Source organism: Lissotriton helveticus, chromosome 11 (genome assembly GCF_964261635.1).
Source record: "Lissotriton helveticus chromosome 11, aLisHel1.1, whole genome shotgun sequence".
Classification (NCBI taxonomy): Eukaryota; Metazoa; Chordata; class Amphibia; order Caudata; family Salamandridae; genus Lissotriton; species Lissotriton helveticus.
Window position 1 is genome coordinate 35074002 of NC_136072.1, and position 21253 is coordinate 35095254.

The following is a 21253-nucleotide window of genomic DNA, read 5'->3' on the forward strand; positions in this document are numbered from 1 at the left end:
CGTGGAGACAGAGGTGGGGGTATCTGAACGGTAGAGGGTGGCAGTAAATTGTCCAAGTAGCAATTCACAGTAAGGGACGGCACAGAATATCATAAAAAGCGCAATGCAGGACAGATCAGTAACAACGATGTATAAAGGTTGGTGGTAAATTTCGAAAACCTTAAAAAAAAAAAGCCATTTTGTGCTTTTTTTACTGTGCCATGTGGCAGACATACATGCCCTTAGGGCATGTATGTGTGCCACATGTGCACCTATGCACTATTCAGGGGTGCAACAGGGTGTCAATGTGACACCCTGCCACCCTTGCATGAGTTCCTCCTATTACCGATTCGATATTTACCGAATCGGTAATATTGAATGGCCTCCCATTCATTCCTATGGGCCTCCAGGCCCATAGGAATTACCGAATTGGTAAATACCGATTCTTAATTACCGAATCTTACCGATTCGGTAATTTTTACTGAAAATGTACCTACATCCCATTTACCTATTCTTAAATACAGAATCAGTAAAATTAGGTATTTAATAGGTAAATTGGGATTACCTACATCTGGCCCTATATCTTTACCAGCTTGGTTATGATATATGCAAACCTTAGCACATTCTGAGTGCCTCAGCTTGACTGATCTTGGCTTTGAACAAAAAGCTCACATCTCAGCTCACCTGGCCTCAGGACACAGTCTACCCATTCACAAGAGATGCCTCTTTAAAGCAGAGGATCTCACAAAGTTCTTGAAGGAACATTAATTAGTTATCTGCATAATATTTTGCATGCAACACTCCAGCTAGGTTTCGGATTGTTCCAAGCTTTAACCTAAATCAGCTGGTTGGTAAATGCTTTTCTGGATCATTACCAATGCTTGAAATTCCTCGTCACTGCTCCTGTGTGACATCACTGAAGTTCTAATTTTTCACAAACTTTGAAAAATGCACCTGTATGATTTACATTGACTTAGAGCCTTCATGTCCCTCCCAATAGAGTGGCCTCATCTAGGTGAACACCAGGGCACCTTTTAGGAGATGTGTGTGCTTTACAAATGCAAATTATTATCAATATACCATAAAGCAGTTTTACTAGTTGTGATTTTCAAACAGTTGACATGTTATGCTTGCCTGGTGGTTGTTAACCTTTTGACTTGCCCTCTCCCTGGGAATTGTGATTTATGACTCGTGAATCTAAGGCCAGTATATACCAAGCATGCTTTTATACTCAAACACTCCTTTTACAGTGCACCTGCACAGGTTGAGCGTGTAGCATGTCAAATGCCCTTCTTGCTGTTTCACTGTTCCATCCCCCCATATCTGTTATCTCTCCCTATTCCTCCCTCAACTTTACTTCAAACCAAAGGTCTTATGGGATTATTAGCAACAACTTTCAATCACTATCGCAAACCTCGCTTATCGCCTCCTATCGGTGGAATTTATCGCGGAGATAATGCAGTATTAACAACGTTTATCTCCAATGCGATATAAAATCCAGCGATAGCGGCGAAACCCATGTTAAACCTGAGATTTCGAGCGATAAAAATCCTATCGCTAAGGAAAATCTCGCTAATAGCAGGTGGGGACTTAGCAGTAGAATCCACCTCCCATTGACTAATATGGCTAAGTCAGGTTTTTACCAGGTGTAAAATCCTGGCGCTAATTGCGGTTAGCGCGCTTTTTTTATCGCATCGCGGGTATTGCTAATAAGCGATCGCTGTGTTAGCGACTGCTTTCAGTCGCTAACAGGTTGGGTAAGCCCACTTTGCATGTCATTAGCGATAAATATAGCTGACATGCAAAGCGGGCCCCAAACCAGTCGCTATCGCATAAAAGCTGTCGCTAACTGCTGTTAGCGACAGCTTGCTGATAGGGCGATAAAAAAAATATCGCCGCTTTAGCGGGAAAAAGTCCAGCTAAAGCAGCGATATTGCCCTTGCTAATATGCCCCTCAATTCTCCAACTAATATATATCACTCAATAGTAATAAACTCAATAGCTGGTACTTACCAAGGGTTGCTTCATACCCAGAAGTAGATGTTAATGTACATGTGCCTGTTGTGCTAGATGTCATGATTGTTACAGTTAATCCTGTAGCTGACATTGTTTCTTTTGTGGTTACAACAGCAGTCACATCAGAAGCTGTGATGGAGTCTGTGTCTGCAGACCTAAAGGTTGTTTTAACTTCTTGGCTTGTGGGTGTTTCTGTAGGAGTTGGGGCTGTGCTGCTCTCTGGTGTTGCTGTATTTGAGTTTGTTGGACTGATTGATGTACCAGCGATGAGATGAGTAGGTCTGATAGGTGTTGTGTTTTCTGCTGTTGGTTTTGTATCTGTTCCAGAGGAAACATCATTAGTTAAGAAGGTAGTTTGGACTGCCTGGCTTGTAGGCATAGAGAATGATGTTGTTTCTGTTATAGCTGTAGATGTTGCTGAGGTTTCATTTACTGCTGGTGTCTTGTAACTGGTGTTAATGACTGCTGATGAGATTAGACTTGTCACCATAGATGTTCCAGTTGAGAATGCTCCATTTGCTGCTGTGTCAGAAGTGAAGCTGGTCTCAGTGACTGGGGATGTGCCTAAATCTGTCTGTGTCGCTGTCGTGTTTACATTTGCACTAGAAGTGGCATCATTTCTTGTGGTGAGGGTCATACTTACTGGTGAGTTGGTGTTTGTACCAGAATAGTCATTAGTAGCAAAGTCCTGAGTAGTGGACATTTCTGGCAGCTGGGTAAATGCTACTGTTGTCGAAAGAGTCTCACTTGTTACAGAAATGTCTTGAGTGGATGGATCAGATGTGACTTCAGTTGAATATCTCTGTTCAGTTGTTTCCTGTTTACCACTGACACTTGTCACTGTCGCTGAGGATGAGTGATTTCTCTATATCACCTACGAACAGGATCGCTAAATTGGGAGCAAAAACTGCTCCCATGGAAGTGATTGAAACCAAAAGATCGACACATCTTTAGCACAAATACTTTCTTTCCACTTGGTAAGTGTCTTTGAAGAACTATCAGTTTTGGCACATAGCTTACGGACTCTAGATTTGCAAGTCAAACCCTGAATATTCTGCACATAACCCTGGAAAAACTTTTGGTGCCATTTTTCATTCACTGCACAAATAGACAAGCTATTCACTACCCGCTTTTTTATGCTTCTTGTCATAAGGAATAATATCGTTGGTATTCCAGTCAGAGCTCGAAATGTGGCAGCTCAGTCGCTTGTTCTATGGCACTTACACTAGTGCAACTCCTTATATCTTTACCTGCTTGGTTATGCCATAGAGAAAGCTCAGGACTTTCAGAGTATATCAGTCGGATCGATCTTGGCTTTCAACAGAAGAGCTCACATCTCAGCTGACCTGCCTTCTTTACGCAGGCTACCTATTCACAAGAGAGGCCTCTTTCTGTAAAGATGAGACTCTCTCACTAAGTTCTATATGGAACATCAATTATTTATCTGCATAATGTTTTCTATGCACAACTCCTGCTAGGTTTCTGATTGTTCTAAGCTTTCACTTAGCTCAGCTGGTTTGTAAATCCTTTTCGGTAATCACTACTAATATTTGAAATTCCTTGTCACTGCTCCTGTGACCCACACTGTTCTTCACAGTATTCCCAAACTTTAAAAAATGCACTTCTCAGAATTACCTATGCATTTAGGCCTTCATGTCTACTCCCCCCCCCTCCCCCCCTAGAGTGACATCATCTAGGTGAACCAGGGCACCTTTCTAGAGATTTGCATGCCTCACAAATACAAAAAATTATGAATACACCTTAAATCAGTTTTATAATTTGTCACATTCAAACAACTGTCATGTTATGCTTGTCTGGTGATCTTAATGCATTTGATTTGCCCTGGAAATTTTGATTTAGACTTAAGAAACTAATCCTAGTTCATACCTGTCATGCTTTTATAATAAGTTACTCCTTATTTATAGTTCGCCTGCTTACTTTAAGAGTGCCGCATGGCAAGTGTCCGTCTGCAATTTTGCTGTCCCACTACCCCACATCTGTACACCTCCCCTATTTACCCCTCAAGCTTATCATAGCATTATAGGTCTGAAACTCTCACACCAAAATGTGTTACTCAAGGTAAAAAGAACACAGGGGCATATTACCAACAAATAGCGATAATTATCGATATGTTGGCTTAGCGGCTATAATTTTATTGCCGTGTAGCGACGACTTTTATCACTTGGGAGCCTTGATATTATCAAGGTTTATCTCCTAAGCGATAAAAATTGGCCGAAATGCATGAATATCGCTGTAAAGTCAGCGATATTCATGCATTACCGAGCTAATGCTCTTAGCCATGTTATCCACCTCCCATTGGATAACATGGCTAAGAACTGCTCAGGGTAGGTGTTAGCTTTTGGAGATATTCACGTTTATCGCGAATATCTCCTAAAGTTGGTAATAGGAGATAGCGATGTTAGCGACTGTTTCCAGTCGCTAACATCTTGGCACGCCCACTTTGCATGTCATTAGTGATAAATTTCTCTGACATGCAAAGCTGGGCCCAAGATGGTCGCTATCTCCTACTAGCTGTTGCTAACTGGTGTTAGCGACAGCTAGGTAATAAGGAGATAATTTTATCTCCGCTTTCTAGGATTTTAAAGCCAAAAAAGCGGAGATAAATCCCTTGATGATATGCCCCACAATTCTTTGTACTTACCAGATGTTGCATTATATTCACACTAGTATCTATTACGCAATGTGAAAGAAACATTGGGTGTCTGTGCTTACCAGGTGTTGTATAATACCCAGAGGTATATGTTAAGGTAGTAGTGTCTGTTGTGCTAGATATCATGCTTCTTGCAGTTGACCCTGTAGCTGACATTGGACCAGTTGTTGTCTCCGTGGATGTGTCATTGGTTACATGAGTTGAGAAGAAACTGCTTGCTGGTGGCATGGTTGTTGAGCTCTCAGTGCTGTGAAGTGATTCCAAGCCTGTACTTATTGATGTTGTTGAGCCTCCAGTAGCACTAGTGTTGTCAGTTGTTGTGTCTGTGCTCAGGGGTACTGACTGTGACGTGTCTTGCGTTATCGCTGGTGTAGTTGTTGGCTTCACTGTTGGATAAAGAATGTAGTGTTAGAGGACACATTTCTAACGTACCAATAACAAATACCATTAGATCCTAATCACAGTGATTAAACCAGGAATAGGGCTTACAAGGGAATCCATGTTGTGATGAAGGAACACACACTCTATACTTTTCTAAGTTCCTTTGGACCACAAGCAATGTTAGGCAGATATTCCCTAACACATAACCCTTAATCCCCAAAGATTTGAGATAACCATTTCTATTTCAAGCCCTAGCTATTCATTCATTTGTTAAACTTGTATTTGATTGTCATAGAAAATCATACAAGTGTACAGTGTAACGCTTCCTGACAGCTATTGACACATCTCATTGTTGGATGTTGAGGCAAAATAGTTTGCGTCACTCTTATTAGAGGATCTAGAAGAATGGGCAGCAACAAACAATGTGATGCCTTTAATCAAACTGGCTTCAGAACAATGTCTGGCACTATTGACAATCTTGTGGGCCTAAGGATGCTCACTGCAAAACAAATAAAGAAGAAGAAACAGCTTTGCTCTTGTTTTATAGAATACAACAAGGCCTTTGACCATGTCAATCGTCAATTACTGTGGTTCAAAGTTATTGCCTGGCAAATCCCAGAACATCTACTATGAGGCATTCTGCTGCTTCATTTTAATATATGGGCCTGAGTAGGGATGACAAGCGGCCGTCTCTGACAAATAAGCATCAAGGAAGGCGTCAAGCAGAGGTGCGTATTAGCACCAGCGCCTTTCAATTTGTTAATGAGCAACCTAGTACCCACGTTAAATCTAGCAATCAGTTATGCACCAAAACTAGGAAATCAATGCATCACCTCAGTCTATTATACCGACGATGTTGTTCTTTTAAGCCAAACCCCAATTGGGCTTCAAAGACTGCTGGAGGTCCGATATATTCACTGCTGCTCAAACGACATGACAATTAACCATGAAAAAACTAACATTGTGATTTTGGGCTGAAAAAATACAAAAGTAGTCCATTGGCACCTTAACATCCATCGTTTGACTAATTCGAATAAATATAAATACCCGAGTTGCTGGCTGAATGGCAAGGGATGTCACTCATTACACTTAAACTCACTAAAACCGAAACTGGCGTCATTACAATTTTCTTTTCTAGCGATCTTCAAAAGTACAAAACAGAGCTCCTTTGAGACATTGCTGCAAATAGTCACTGCCAAACTCATCTCAATGCTTGCATAAGGGGCAGTGGCTTTCCCAGGGAAATTAGGCATCTTTGTGAACTGATCACAGAGTGCAGTATTTAGATCACTGTTTAAACTGGCATATAATATGTCTTCATCCCAGATCGGGATGGAATTCGCATTGAGTGACCAGGTACTTATCCAGAAGGCTTGCAACTTAAAGTTCATGCACTCAGGTTGTGAAGCAGAATTGGGATCACTGACATATCTCATTTGGCTGGAAGCCTTTTTCGCCTGTTGCTCACATCAATCAAACGCTTGGGCTAAAGCCCTCTCTGATGCCTTAGAGCTAATAGACACCGCAGATTTATAGAACTTAAAACTACTTCATCAACATGTTCAAAGGAGCCTTGAATAGAAAGGTTACAATTGAATATTTTGCCTCAGACTATCGGACTTTAAACAGAAGAGAACATTCTGCCTTAGTTCTCACCAATTATGCCAAAAGAGGGGTAAAAAAATATGTGATGGAACCTTTTTATCTTATCCTAAAGTGACATTTGACCATTTTGGATGGGCTGCATTTCATCATTAGATTTTCAAACTCCGTGGGCATGTCAACCTGACACTACAACATGCTGCTTCTGTGGCTTGTTCCAGGAATCCTTATCACACTTTATTTGCATCTGCCCTGCTCTCCTTGAGGAACATAGAAGATTCCTCCAGCACCTGCTGATTAAATGGAGATGTATGTAGATATACTAGAGACACCAGATTCATTCAATGGTAATACATAGATGTGTCCAAGATGACATGGATATTAATTGCTGAAACTGGACCCATAATCCACCTTAATGCACCCTTCTCCTGGGTACTACAAAGAAGAGGCAGGGCCAGGAAGATGGAATCTGTTGCCATCTCCTGGGGCCACTCTTGGTACATTTCTTCCTGTTGAACAATCAATACACCAGCCTCTCCAGGGTTCCACTTTTAATACCAGTCTCTTTGCATATCTCTACTTCCTTGGTGTGTTAGGATTCATACTTGGAATATCTTCCTCATTTCCACAAGCTCTCCGACTTGTGAGAAACAGTTATCTATTTTCAATATCAGTGATGGGAGGCAGATTATGAAAGGCTTTATAACCTATTGCATATGTGCATTGTAATTACAAGCACACAAGTTCAATATCAGATTAATGTCTGCATAATTTTACATTTTCTAGCTTTCATAGTTTCTTTTATAAAGAAAAAGTGTGGACTGGCAGGACACTTATTGCAGTGGATAAACATTGCTGCCAAATGCATTGGGTTCACTAGTACAACTTATTAGCCATCCCCTCTCAATGCATCTGTCCACTGACACTTCTCCAGCTTCATTACCTGACACATTACTTCTACTCCCTGCCAAGGTCCCAGGAGGGGAGTCTCCCTTCCTGAGGACTATCCTGTCTTCCCATCCTCTACCCTGACTTTTCCCCTTATCTATTGCCCATCCCTTCCCCGAAATCCCTTTCTGTGTGTAGATGATTACCAGTCACATGATGTTACACCCTTGAAGGGCAGTGTTCCGTTGCTGACCAGCCCAACACCGCAGGAGTGAAGAACGTCCCAATCCTCTACCCTCACCGTGACCCCCAACACCCGCAATCAAAACGGATGGTGGAGAACACGAAATCGGGAGAAGGTGGGTAACAAAACAAGGGAACCCAAGGTCTTGGGGAACACAACTCGTCTCCTCTGGCTTCTTGGCAGCTGACAGCTTGACACAGACGAGACCGCTAAAATGAAAGAAGGAGACAAGATTAAACACCGACCACCGACCTCCCTGCTTACCCCAGATAACAAACGGCAGTGGCTTGATACGAAACAGGAATTCTTCCACTGCAATCGTATTGGTTGTTTCTTGCGTAACCCCAGACCAACCACGCCCCCTCTGGAAACACCGAGAATGACAAAGGGGGTGGAATTCACAATTCTTAGGACAAAAAAGGACAGGGGAAAAATGGTATCAAAGGGAATACGAAAGACACCCAAAAAACCCCTGGAATCTAAAAAAGAACACGAAGGTAGCACAAAAACAGCCGTTATTCAGCTCCTTCGTGAAACCACCCAAACACAGCGTATAACAAGATGGTTTGGATACAAAAAAGGGATAATAACGGGACGTTAAAACTCAAAGGAAACGCAGCCGCGAATCCCAGAACGTCACCGAAGATCAAAAACAGGTCCCCAATAAAGGGTTCTGAAATGCCCAAGGAAATAGGAAAACAAGGGGACAGGGGAAAAAGGGGTTCAAAACCCAGCACTAGAAAAGACCGCTGGAGCGGAGCTCGAAGGAAGGGAAACAAGGTAGAACCACAGGAACAGGAAACACACGGCAAGGGACCAATAAAAAAACCAAGCACCTGTTTCCTGTTGGCAGCCCCCTTTTAAAGCGAGCTCTAGGGAGCGTCCATAAATTCGCATATGCACTTGGCACTTTTAAGAAAAAACGCTAACGGGGAACTAGACAGAAGGAACCAGGCCCCCTTGAACCCCAACAGTACCCCCTCCCAAAAGCCTCACTACAGGCCTTTGCTTCCCAGGGTGCAGGCGATGAAACAGACGAACTAACCGGGCAGCATGAACCCTACACCTTACACAAACCAAAAAGCATAACACAATATTCAAACAAACCAAACTTAGTACGGAATGCCGTTTTCCATTCGTCGCCCTCGCGGACGCGAACGAGATGGTAAGCGCCTCTTAAATCAAGCTTTGTGAACACCTTGGCATGTCGCAGCTGGTCTAACAACACCGGTATAAGAGGTAATGGGTACTTGTTCTTTATTGTGACCTTATTCAACGCTCTGTAGTCCACGCAAGCGCGAAGATCACCCTCCTTCTTCGGTATAAAAAATATGGAGGAAGACACAGGCGCAGAAGAAGGCCGAATAAACCCATTCTTCAACATCTCATCCAAATACTGCCGTAGATGTTTCTCCTCCGGCTCCGACAACGCATAAACCCTACTACAGGGCATAATGGCCCCCGGAACCAAATCAATACGGCAATCAAAAGCCCTGTGTGGTGGCAATACACACGCCTGATCCTTATCAAACACCTCCTTATATGCCACAAACGAAGGAGGCAAACCGTTCTGATCGCAACCACTCGCTGCACAAGACAACGGAGACACCCTATCAGTCGCCTCACAATAACAGTGAAGAAGACAATACTCCAAATCAAGCGTAACCAGCCTCCGCGCCCAATCGATTCTGGGATTATGGGCCTGTAACCAGGGTACCCCGAGTACCACCCCAAATGCTGGTGCGGCAATCAGATCGAAACAGACCGTCTCAGAATGCCCATTATCAAATGTCATCAACAAAGGTTCGGATTGTCGTACAATCGACCCAGAGGTTAACTCTGTGCCGTCAATAGCCCTCACGGGTTCAGGTTGTTTCTTCATCACACAGGGAACCATCAACGACTCGGCCAACCCAATGTCCATAAAGTTCCCTGTGGCCCCACAATCTAATAATACCGACAAGGAAGCTCTACCACAAGATGAGTACACGAAGCAAGCCGATACCGTGAAATGATGCGGGACTCTTTGAACCGCCCCTTGTACATCATATGGGTTACAAAAACCTCTTTCATGGACTAAAGGACTCTCGCAATCCCTTCCCACGAAAGCCACAGCCTTATTCTCCGGGATCCGGGACGGTTTCACTGGACACTCTCGAGCAAAGTGTCCACCCCTCCCACAATACAAACACAACTGCAACAAGCGCCTTCGCTCCTTTTCCTCCTTGGATAAGGGACCCCGCACCCCACCCAAAGGCATAGGTTCAGGATCTAAATTCACGCCCCCATTCTCAGATGTTTCTCTCTTGGTTACAGTTGTCCTTGGGGGTTGAAACCTGATCTTTTCCCCTTTTCTTTCACTCATATGATGGTTGAGTTTGACAACCAAATCGATGAACTCAACACAATCTTCAGGGGGGTCTACAACCTGAGAGACTATATCTTTTAAGTCCTCGCACAAGCCCTGATAAAACAAAGAGGTTCTTTTTGCCATGGGCCATTGTGTCTCTGCTACTAGGCGATTGAAAGTAGCCACATAACCCAAAAGATCCTGCTTACCCTGCCGGAGCTTTAACAATTCAACATCGCTTGCCTGCACAAATGCATGCTTAGCAAACAGACTATGCATCTGGTTCTTAAAGGCCGGGAAACTATTCAACACAGCGTCATTGTTTTCCTTTAAGGGGACCGCCCAACTAGCTGCAGTACCCGAAAGATATGAGATCACAAACGCTACTTTAGTAGTGTCGTCAGGAAAAGCGGTTGGTCGACACATGAAGTGCAAATGGCACTGGTTCAAAAATATAGCATATCTGCTACTAACCTAGGAAAACCTCTCTGGAGCTGCTAGAGGCACCGGCACGGGAGTGTTCACTGTAACGGACAAAGGAGAAGGAGACCCACTCTGCCCCCCACTCCTCTCATATTGAAATGTGGCTGGTTGAATCAATGGGGGCTTAGCCTTAACTGAGGGATCCCTCCCTCTTCTTTTAGTGCTTTCCTTCACCTCACTCAGTGTCCCCCGTAACTCCTGATTCTCCTGACGCAGGGATTGGACTTCACCCTGTATGTGCACTAAAGCCTGCATGATTTCCTGCATCGAAGAAGCCCCCCCCGCTGACTCCTCAACCAGTCTTCACTCGGGCGGTGTCTTAATTTGTGGGCTTGGTTTTCTGTTCCGTTGCTGACCAGCCCAACACCGCAGGAGTGAAGAACGTCCCAATCCTCTACCCTCACTGTGACCCCCAACACCCGCAATCAAAACGGATGGTGGAGAACACGACACCGGGAGAAGGTGGGTAACAAAACAAGGGAACCCAAGGTCTTGGGGAACACAACTCGTCTCCTCTGGCTTCTTGGCAGCTGACAGCTTGACACAGACGAGACCGCTAAAATGAAAGAAGGAGACAAGATTAAACACACCCCTACTACTATTACCAGTGCCAAGTACACACACGAACCACCGACCTCCCTGCTTACCCCAGATAACAAACAGGAGTGGCTTGATACGAAACAGGAATTCTTCCACTGCAATCGTATTGGTTGTTTCTTGCGTAACCCCAGACCAACCACGCCCCCTCGGGAAACACCGAGAATGACAAAGGGGGTGGAATTCACAATTCTTAGGACAAAAAAGGACAGGGGAAAAATGGTATCAAAGGGAATACGAAAGACACCCAAAAAAAACCTGGAATCTAAAAAAGAACACGAAGGTAGCACAAAAACGGCCGTATTCAGCTCCTTCGTGAAACCACCCAAACACAGCGTATAACAAGATGGTTTGGATACAAAAAAGGGATAATAACGGGACGTTAAAACTCAAAGGAAACGCTGCCGCGAATCCCAGAACGTCACCGAAGATCAAAAACAGGTCCCCAATAAAGGGTTCTGAAATGCCCAAGGGAATAGGAAAACAAGGGGACAGGGGAAAAAGGGGATCAAAACCCAGCACTAGAAAAGACCGCTGGAACGGAGCTCGAAGGAAGGGAAACAAGGTAGAACCACAGGAACAGGAAACACACGGCAAGGGACCAATAAAGAAACCAAGCACCTGTTTCCTGTTGGCAGCCCCCTTTTAAAGCGAGCTCTAGGGAGCGTCCATAAATTCCCATATGCACTTGGCACTTTTAAGAAAAACCGCTAACGGGGAACTAGACAGAACGAACCAGGCCCCCTTGAACCCTAACAGGCAGAACACCCGGCAACTGAAATTCAGCCGACTTGTAGATAGAATGGCCTCTCATTGGACAATCCTGGCAAAGACATATAGTTATGCAGTTGTTCAAGTTTATGGAAGCAGGTGTTGCGTCACTAGTCTCCTAGTTTGTTCGGGTAAGACTTAGCAAAATAGACAAACATTCCTCTTATGAATGTGACTCTGTGTTGAAACAGAAAATGTTGAATTGAAAAAGCACACCAAGGGTAATGACGACTGAGCATCAAGGTAACCAGGTCAAGCCGCAGTGGTGTCAGCGTACAACTCCTGGTACACAAATATTAAAGGGACAGCAGATGTTTTGAGAAGCATTATGACATAATGCTCTATAGTCCCCTTTTAAAATAGTACTATGCGGCCTAAAGCAAGTTAACTACAACATCATGTCCAACTCTGCAGTGTTGTGCACAAACAACAACTCTATCACAGCATTGTAAATAAACAGATCATTCCAGCCCCTCATATGTTTCTCAGATGTTCCTGGAAGAGTTTTGGGTCTTCCCACTCCTGAACACATTTAGCAGCTCCATTTATCATATAAACTGGTCTGGTCTGCCCTACATATCCATCAGTTTGGAAAGGTTTGACAATGAGAGTTCAGAAAAAGACTTCTTTGAACCAGAAAATGGACACATCCTCAGCACAAAGGGCCAGATCTAGGAACCCTAATACCGGTCGGTAACAGCCGAAATCACCGAATTTCGGTGGATACCGACCGGTATTAGGCATTTGGGATGTAGGTGGCTACTTTTCAGATTCGGTAATTTACCGAATCGGTATTTAAGAATTCAGTAAATTACCGAATCTGAAATGTATGAAGCACTCAAGTGAGTGCTTTTCACCTGTAAGGTTTAGTTATTTACCACTAACTACAAGTTGGTGGTAAACAACGAAAACTGTTAAAAAAGCAATTTTGCTCTTTTTTAACAGTGCCATGTGGCAGACATACATTAGGGCATGTATGTGTGTCACATGTGCACCCATGCACTTTTCAGGGGTGCAACAGGGTGTCAATGTGACACCCTGCCACCCTTGTAGGTCTTCCCAATACCGAATCGGTATTCCACATTCATTCCTATGGGCCTGGAGGCCCATAGGAATGAATGGGGAATTCCGATTCGGTATTTACCGAATGTTACAGATTCTGTAAAAATTACCGAATTAATACCTACATACCATTTACCCATTCTAAAATACCGAATCGGTAAAATTTGGTATTTTAGAATCGGTAAATGATATTTACCTACATCTGGCCCAAAATCTTTCTTTCCACTGGGGAAGTGTCTTTGAAGAACTATCAGTCTGGACCCATTGCTAGCGGCCACCGGATCTGCACCTCAAACCATGAATATTCTGCCCATAACCGTGGAATCACTTTTGGTTTCATTTTCCATTCACTGCACAAATAGACAAGATATTCACAACCTGCTTCTTCATGCTTCTTGTCATAAGGAATATTATTGTTTGTTATTCCAGCCAGACCTCGAAATATGGCTGTTCAATCGCTTGTTCTTTGGCGCATACACTGGTGTACCTCCTAATATCTTTATCTGCTTGGTTATGCCACAGAGATACCTCAGCACATTCAGAGCTCCTCAGCCAGCTTGATCTTGGGTTTGAACAGAGGAGCTGACATCTCAGCTCACCTGGTCTCTTTACACAGGCTACCCATTCACAAGAGAGGTCTCTTTAAAGATGAGGCTCTGCCACAAACGTCTTCCTGGAACATCAATTAACGTTTTCTATGCACAACTTCTGCTAGGTTTCTGAATTTTCAAAGCCTTCACCTAGCTCAGCTGGTTTGTAAATCTTTTTCGGTAATCACTACCAATGCTTGAAATTCCTCGTCACTGCTCCTGCGCCCCACACTGTTCTTCACAGTTTTGGCAAACTTTTAAAAATGCACTTCTCTGAATTATGCACTTGTTTGATTTACCTATGCATTTAGACCTTCGTGTCGCTCCCTCTAGAGTGATGTCATCTAGGTGACCACCAGGGCACCTTTTTGGAGATGTGCATGCTTCACAAATACAGAATATTATGAATACACCTTAAATTAGCTTTACTGTAAGTCAGTTTCAAGCAATTGCCATGTTACGCTTGTCTGATGATTTTAAAGCATTTGACTTGCCCTCTCCCTGAAAACTTTCATTTAGACTCGGGAAACTAATGCCAGTTGATGACTGACATGCTTTTATAATAAGTTACTCCTCATTTAAAGTTCACCTGCACAGCTTTAGCGTGTAGCTTGGCAAGTGTCCTTCCTGCCATTTCGCTGTCCCACAATACCCCACATCTGTTAGCCTCCCCTATTTACCCCTCAACCTTACCATAGAATCATAGTTCTGAAAATCTCACACCAAAATGTGTTAATGAATGTAAAAAGAACACAATAGTTTGTACTTACCAGATGTTGCACTATTGGCGGAAGTATATATTAATGTAGTTGTGTCTGTTGTGATAGATGCAATGCTTGTTGCAGTTGACCCTGTAGGTGACATTGGACCAATTGTTGTCTTCGTGGATGTGTCATTGGTTACATGAGTTGAGATGAAGCTGCTTGCTGGTGGCATGGTTGTTGAGCTCTCAGTGCTGTGAAGTGATTCCAAGCCTGTACTTATTGATGTTGTTGAGCCTCCAGTAGCACTAGTGTTGTCAGTTGTTGTGTCTGTGCTCAGGGTTACTGACTGTGATGTGTCGTTTGTTATCACTGGTGTAGTTGTTGGCATCACTGTTGGATAAAGAATGTAGTATTAGAGGACACATTGCTAACATGGCAATAAAAAATACCATTAGATCCTAATCACATTGAGTAAACTATGAAGTGGACTTAGAAGGGAATCCATGTTGTGATGAAGGAACACACACTGTATACTCTTCTAGGGTCCTTTGGACCACCAGCAATTTTAGGTGGATATTCACTACAACGGAGCCCTAAATCTCCAAACATTTAAGATAACTATTTGATTTTCAAGCCCTAGCCATTTATTAATTCCTTAAACTTGTATTTGATTTTCATTGAAAATCATTCAAGTGTACAGTGCATCGCTTCCTGACAGCTGTTGACACATCTCACTGTTGGATGTTGAGGAAAAATTCTTTGCGTGGCTCTTGTTGGAGGATCTAGAAGAAGGGGCAGCCACAAACAACATGATGCCTTTCAACCAAACTGGCTTCAGAACAATGTCTGGCACTATTGACAATCTTGTGGGCCTACGGATGCTCACTGCAAAACAAATAAAGAAGAAGAAACAGCTTTACTCTTCATTTATAGATTACAACAAGGCCTTTGACTATGTCCATCACCAATTACTGTGGTTCAAAGTTATTGCCTGGCAAATCCCAGAACATCTACTACGAGGCATTGAGCTGCTTTATTCTAATTCATAGGCCAGAGAAAAACTGGGATGACAAGCGGCCGTCTCTGACAAATATGCATCAAGGAAGGCGTCAAGCATTGGTGCGTATTAGCACCAGCGCCTTTTAATTTGTTCATGAGCAACCTGGTACCCGCATTAAATCTAGCAATCAGTCATGCACCAAAAATAGCGAATCATTGCATCACCTCAGTGTTTTATCCCAATGATGTTGTTCTTTTAAGCCAAACCCCAATTGGGCTTCAAAGACTGCTGGAGGTCCCATATATTTACTGTTGCTCAAACGGTATAACAATTAACTATAAAAAAACTAGCATTTTGATCTTTGGCCAAAAAAAAGACAAAAGAGGGCCATTGGCACCTTAACATCCATCGCTTGACTATTTCAAATAAATATAAATATCCGAGGTGCTGGCTGGATGACAAGGGATGTCACTCATTACACTTAAACTCACTAAAACCGAAACTGGCGTCATTACAATTTGCTTTTCGAGCGATCTTCAGAAGTCAAAACGGAGCTCCTTTGAGACATTGCTGCAAATAGTCACTGCCAAACTCATCTCAATGCTTGCATAAGGGGCAGTGGCTTTCCCAGGGAAATTAGACATCTTTGTGAACCGATCACAGAGTGCAGTATTTAGATCACTGTTTAAACTGCCATATTATATGTCTAATCCCAGATCGGGATGGAATTCGCATTGAGTGACCAGGTACTTAAAGTTCATGCACTCAGGCAGTGAAGCAAAATCGGGATCACTGAAAGATCTCATTTGTCTGGAAGTCTCACTCGCCAGTTGTTCACGTCAATCACACGCTTGGGCTAAAGCCCTCTCTGATGCCTTCGAGCTAATAGACACTGCAGATTTATAGAACTTAAAACGACTTCATCCACAGTTCAAAGCGGCCTTGAGTAGAAAGGTTAACATTGAATCTTTTGCCTCAGACTATCAGTCTTTAAACAGAAGAGAACATGCTGCCTGAGTACTCTCCAATTATGCCAAAAGAGGGCTTAAAAAATAAGGGATGGAACCTTTTTCATTGTATCATAAAATGACATTTTGTCAACTTTGGACGGGCTGCTTTTCATCATTGGATTTTCAACCTCCATGGGCATGTCAATTTCAAGTTCAAAACGTCTTTATTGCGATAAAATTCATCACAAAAGACAACATACAACGTCCCTCTTTCAAAGTAGGGTAATTAATCATCCAAATTATACATAATTAAAAAACACATTAATTTCAATTCATAAAACAGCATTACATTGACATATTTAGACGTTCTAGAAATACAGTATGATTAAAAAGAAACATAAGATTATTAATTAACTAACAGGTAGCAAATTAGTGCCTAGATCTGATTACCCAGGTCCAACCCAAAAATTTGGCTACAGCTACGGCCACCGGAATTGATGTTATAGTCCTCAGCCTCCACAAGTCTTCCTGGCCCACCTGTGTTCTCAAGTTCTTACAAATTGGTTTTAGCCATTTTCTCCTAGGCGCTAGGTATGCAGGGCAAACAAAAAAGACGTGACCTATAGACTCTATCTGGGCCCAACACCACGGGCAAGTGGCCTGGGACTGTCCCCCCATTTGTGTGTAAAAGATCTTAACGGTAGTGCCCCAACTCTAAATTGGTGATACAATTTCCTGTCTAAACTCTTAGTAATAGCATCCCAGTAGTTTTCAAGCAGAGCATCAAGCTTGTGAGTTAGAAACCAACCAGTCAAGGAAGCTATATCCGACTGGGCAATAAGCTGGTTTCTTAGAGCCGCCCAGTAAAGATCGTTAAATGCCTTTTTAGGAGGAAAAGCATTTCTTCCAGGGTCCAACCACAACTCGCTTAGGCCCATAATCTCCAATATGGATTTGAGACATTTGAACCACGGTATGTTTCCAGAACCCGCTATAGATCTCACATCCTGGATTTCCTTTGCAAAGGAAGCAAGTTCTGGAGTTGTCCATATCCTCCTCCAAAGTGCAACGATCCTAAAACGTGCTGCATCCTCAATTGATTGACAATCAAGATCTATCAACAGGGGTTTCATTGGGGTAGATTGGGGCAGACCAGCCAAACAGCGTAAGAATTTATTTTGCACTCTAACTAGATGAGACAGATCAGAGTAGCCCCGAAGGTCCGCACCATACAAAATTGCTGAGCTTATTTTTGCGTTGTATATTTTAAGTGCAGGACCAATTCTTTTTGTTAAAGAGGTTCTCTGTTCCTTGATAAGACAACCAGTCAGATGAGCAAACTTCAGGGAGAGAACATCAATCTGGGCTTTCCATCTAGCTCTATTGTCAAGAACAACCCCCAGATAGGTCATCGTTTCCACCTGCTCCAGCCTTATGCCATTCAAGCTGACATAACCCGTATTAGGTCTATTTTTGGTCAACACCATAAATTTGGTTTTGCTTACATTGATTTGGAGATCATTACTCTTGCAAAATAACTCAAATTTGTTCAGTGCTGTTTGTAAACCCTTTTGGGTTTTGGACAGGATAAGGGTGTCATCAGCAGAAATAAGGAGTGGGAACTTTGTGCCTCCCATCACCGGAGCATCCGTCGCGGTGTCCGCAAAAAACTGCACCACTCGGTTAATAAATAATAAAAAAAGAGTCGGTGACAGAACACACCCTTGGCGGACACCACGAGTCACTGGGAATCTCTGGGTAACCTGTCCCTGCCTTCCCCATCTGACTTGTGCAAAATTCTCTCTATGTAGTCTTATGACCAAATTCAAAAGATTACTTGGCATGCCCATGTTGCCCAGAGCCTCCCATAACTTAGCTCGGGGGAAAAGATCGAATGCAGACTTTAGGTCTATAAACGCCGCATAAATAGTTCCTCCCCCCAGGGAAACCACCTTCCAATAGATGAGAATAAATCTAAGGACCTGGTCGATAGTACTGACACAGGTTCTAAAACCGGCCTGCAGGGGAGATAAGATATTCTCAATGTCCATCCAGGCCTGGATTTTAGCCAGCACCATCCTGGATATGATTTTTTGGTTGGCGTCTATCAAGCTAATAGGACGATAGTTTCCCGGGATTGATCGGTCCCCCTTTTTGAATATAGGAAGAATTTCCGCCCCCTGCCAAGAATCCGGGATCGGAGCCCCCTTTGCTATTGCATTTGCAAGAATGGTTATGTACGGTACCCATATCCCGGGAGCATGCTTAAATAGGTCTGCCGGGATACAGTCCAAACCTGGGGCTTTACCACCTTTGGTTAGACCCAACACGATCTCAACATCCTTGGGCTCAAAAACAACGGGGTCACCCAGCGCCCTAGGCAATGAGGCAGTTAATTTCGGGCCTCCGATGGCCACGGTTTCAAGACCCCTAAACTGCAACTGAAAATGTTCTACCCATACGTACGCAGCAACATGGTTAGTAGGGATTTATGGTTCTAAACCACTACCCCATTTGACAATCTGCCAAAACTTAGTCTGGTTAGTAGACAGACTAGCCTCATATAGGTCCTGCCAGTGGCGATCGACAGCGGCAATGACTTTTTGTACTCTGCCCTTGCCTTCCTAATGTCTAGGCTAACACGGCTTTTTAAAGCTGTAAACAGGACTCTATGTGCCTGATGGCACTGTTTCGTATACCATTTGTGGCCTGGTTTAGCTATCGATATATTTATGGGTTTAACATTTTTTGAGAAAAGGGCTTTCAAGGAACTAAAGAGTTGATCATGTAGTATACTTAATTGCACCAGGTTGTCCGCGGATTCAACCAATTTTTGCATAAAATGCAAAGTATTTAAAACTATATGGGATATCTTATCCAAAGCTGCAGGGTCTTCCACTATCCTGCTCCACCCCACCCTTCTCTTATCATTTGTTAGAAAGGTCTCTGCAGTGGCACACTCGATGTCATGGGTGTGGACTGGGTTGCTTTCAAGCTCCAGGGTGAGGACCAGAGGGCTATGGTCACTCTCCGGGTGGGGTTGAACAGACATGTCCACCAACGATGCCCAACACTCAACCTTTAGTAAGATGTAGTCAATTCTGCTTGATCCAATGGTGTTGTTGAATGTAACTCTACCAATTTTATCAGAGTGCGATCGGCCATTTACAGCTCTCAACCCCCATTCTAGGCAAAAACCCAACCAGTGTAGAGCAGCTTCAGTCCCTTTCTTAATTGGTGGTAATTCCAGGGGAGGAACATTCCAGAGCTTATCTTCTTCCAGTGTTAAAGCATCCCCACCACTCACATAAGGCTCAAAAGTGCAATTAAAATCCCCAGCCACAATAACAAACATATCCCTCCCTATCTCACTAAGAAGAGGGTCGAGCTCCTTTAAGATGATCACCGGACTCCAGCCCCCAGGTAGCCCACGGGCGTAGACATTAACAATAAAAATATCTCAATGGTTGGGTGTTAGACCTGGCATCTTTGGTGTGGTTTCCCCCTATCTTTTTGCCTCTACCTCCTGTATTTTTGATGCTGTGCTGGATTTCGTTTTTGCTGGTTTAGATGCCTTGGATACTCTGCCACTGCTGATCAGTGCCAGAGTGTAAGTGCTCCCTATGTAAATTGTTATTCTGATTGGATATACATGTTTGGCATATTTGTATCACCATGAAGTCCCTAGTAAAGTGCACTGGGTGTGCCAGGGCTGGTGATGACAAATGCTACTAGTGGGCCTGCAGCACTGATTGTACCACCCACAGGAGTAGCCCTAAAATGATGTCTCAGGCCTCATACTGCAGTGCCTGTGTGCAGTTTAGAACTGCCATGTCCTCCTGGTCAGTGTCCCCACTGACCAGGCCTAACCCTTCCCTTTTTGTGCGCATCAGTCACCCTTATGAAAGGCCCAAGGTACCCCCCTGGGCAGGGTGCAGTGTATGTAAAAGGTAGAGCATGTACTAGTGCAGGTGACATGCTCTGGTAGTGAATGCCAGCCATTTTCGTTTTTCACTATTGTAAGGCTATCTTGCTCCATAGATTAACATGGGGGATGCTGGCTACAGTGGTTAACAGCATTTCTTCCCATAGGAACAAGATAGGACATAAGTATCTAGTATCCCTGAACTCAGAATTTAATAACACATCTTTTAGGAAAGGTTGTTTTTAAATCATGTGTTTGAGAACAGCACTTTTAGAAAGTTGCTGTTCTCTTGTCTGACCCTTCTGTGTGCCTGGGCCTGTTTGTGTATTGACTGTCTGGTTTGAGAGTGACAGGGGCTGGGGATGCCCCAGGAGGCTGGCTGAGTCAGCCCTAGGCTGAATGACTGCATTTGCAACTGGAGTGGTGGGAGGAGTTAGCACCTGGGCCTGAAGAGGGCTGTGCCTGCCTTCCACAATGCTGGCTCCACCTCCTGCTGGGCGGCTGACGACCCTGCCCCTCACTCTGAAAAGAAGGAAGAAGCCAGCAAAACAAAGTACTCAGGAAACACCCAGAACTGGTTCAGACCGGGCTCAGGGCCCACATGCACAGAGAGAACAAAAACTTTAGGAGTGTAAGTACAGGACCCCTGAAAACAGAAAATTAGATCATCCTGGAATCAAGAAGGAACCTCTGCCAAGGAGAAAGCTGAAACTGTAGAAGGAAGACTGTCCTGCTGTTGCTCTGCTGGACTGACCTGTTGCTTTGCTGCCAAGGAGAGGGGAAGGACTTTGCTGCTGAGCTGTGTCCCCTGTCTTGAAGGAATCTCCAAGGGCCTGAGTAGAGCTGGCTCCCTGTTCTGAAGTCCCAGGAACAAAAGGACTTTACCCTCAGCTTCCCTGAACTCTGCTGAGAGAGTTCTGTCCTTCCTAAAGTGCTTGATCCAGTTGTGGGGCCTCTGGAAGTTGTACCTGTGCTGGGAAGGTTGAAACTAAGCTTGAGAGACTTTTGCCATTGAAAGGTGTCGCATCGCTCGCTTGCGG

At 43.7% G+C, this 21253-nt stretch overlaps 1 protein-coding gene across 1 annotated transcript in view; it reads right to left on the reverse strand.

Annotated features, from left to right (window-relative positions):
- Window positions 1–21253, reverse strand: part of LOC144792151 (uncharacterized) — a 426357-nt gene that overhangs the window by 231323 nt on the left and 173781 nt on the right. The window contains exons 6-7 of the mRNA XM_078667032.1: window positions 14405–14728; window positions 4729–5052 (exon numbers count right to left, since the gene is read on the reverse strand). Coding sequence (XP_078523158.1) covers window positions 4729–5052; window positions 14405–14728 — 648 coding nt within the window. The remainder of the gene's footprint in view (window positions 1–4728; window positions 5053–14404; window positions 14729–21253) is intronic.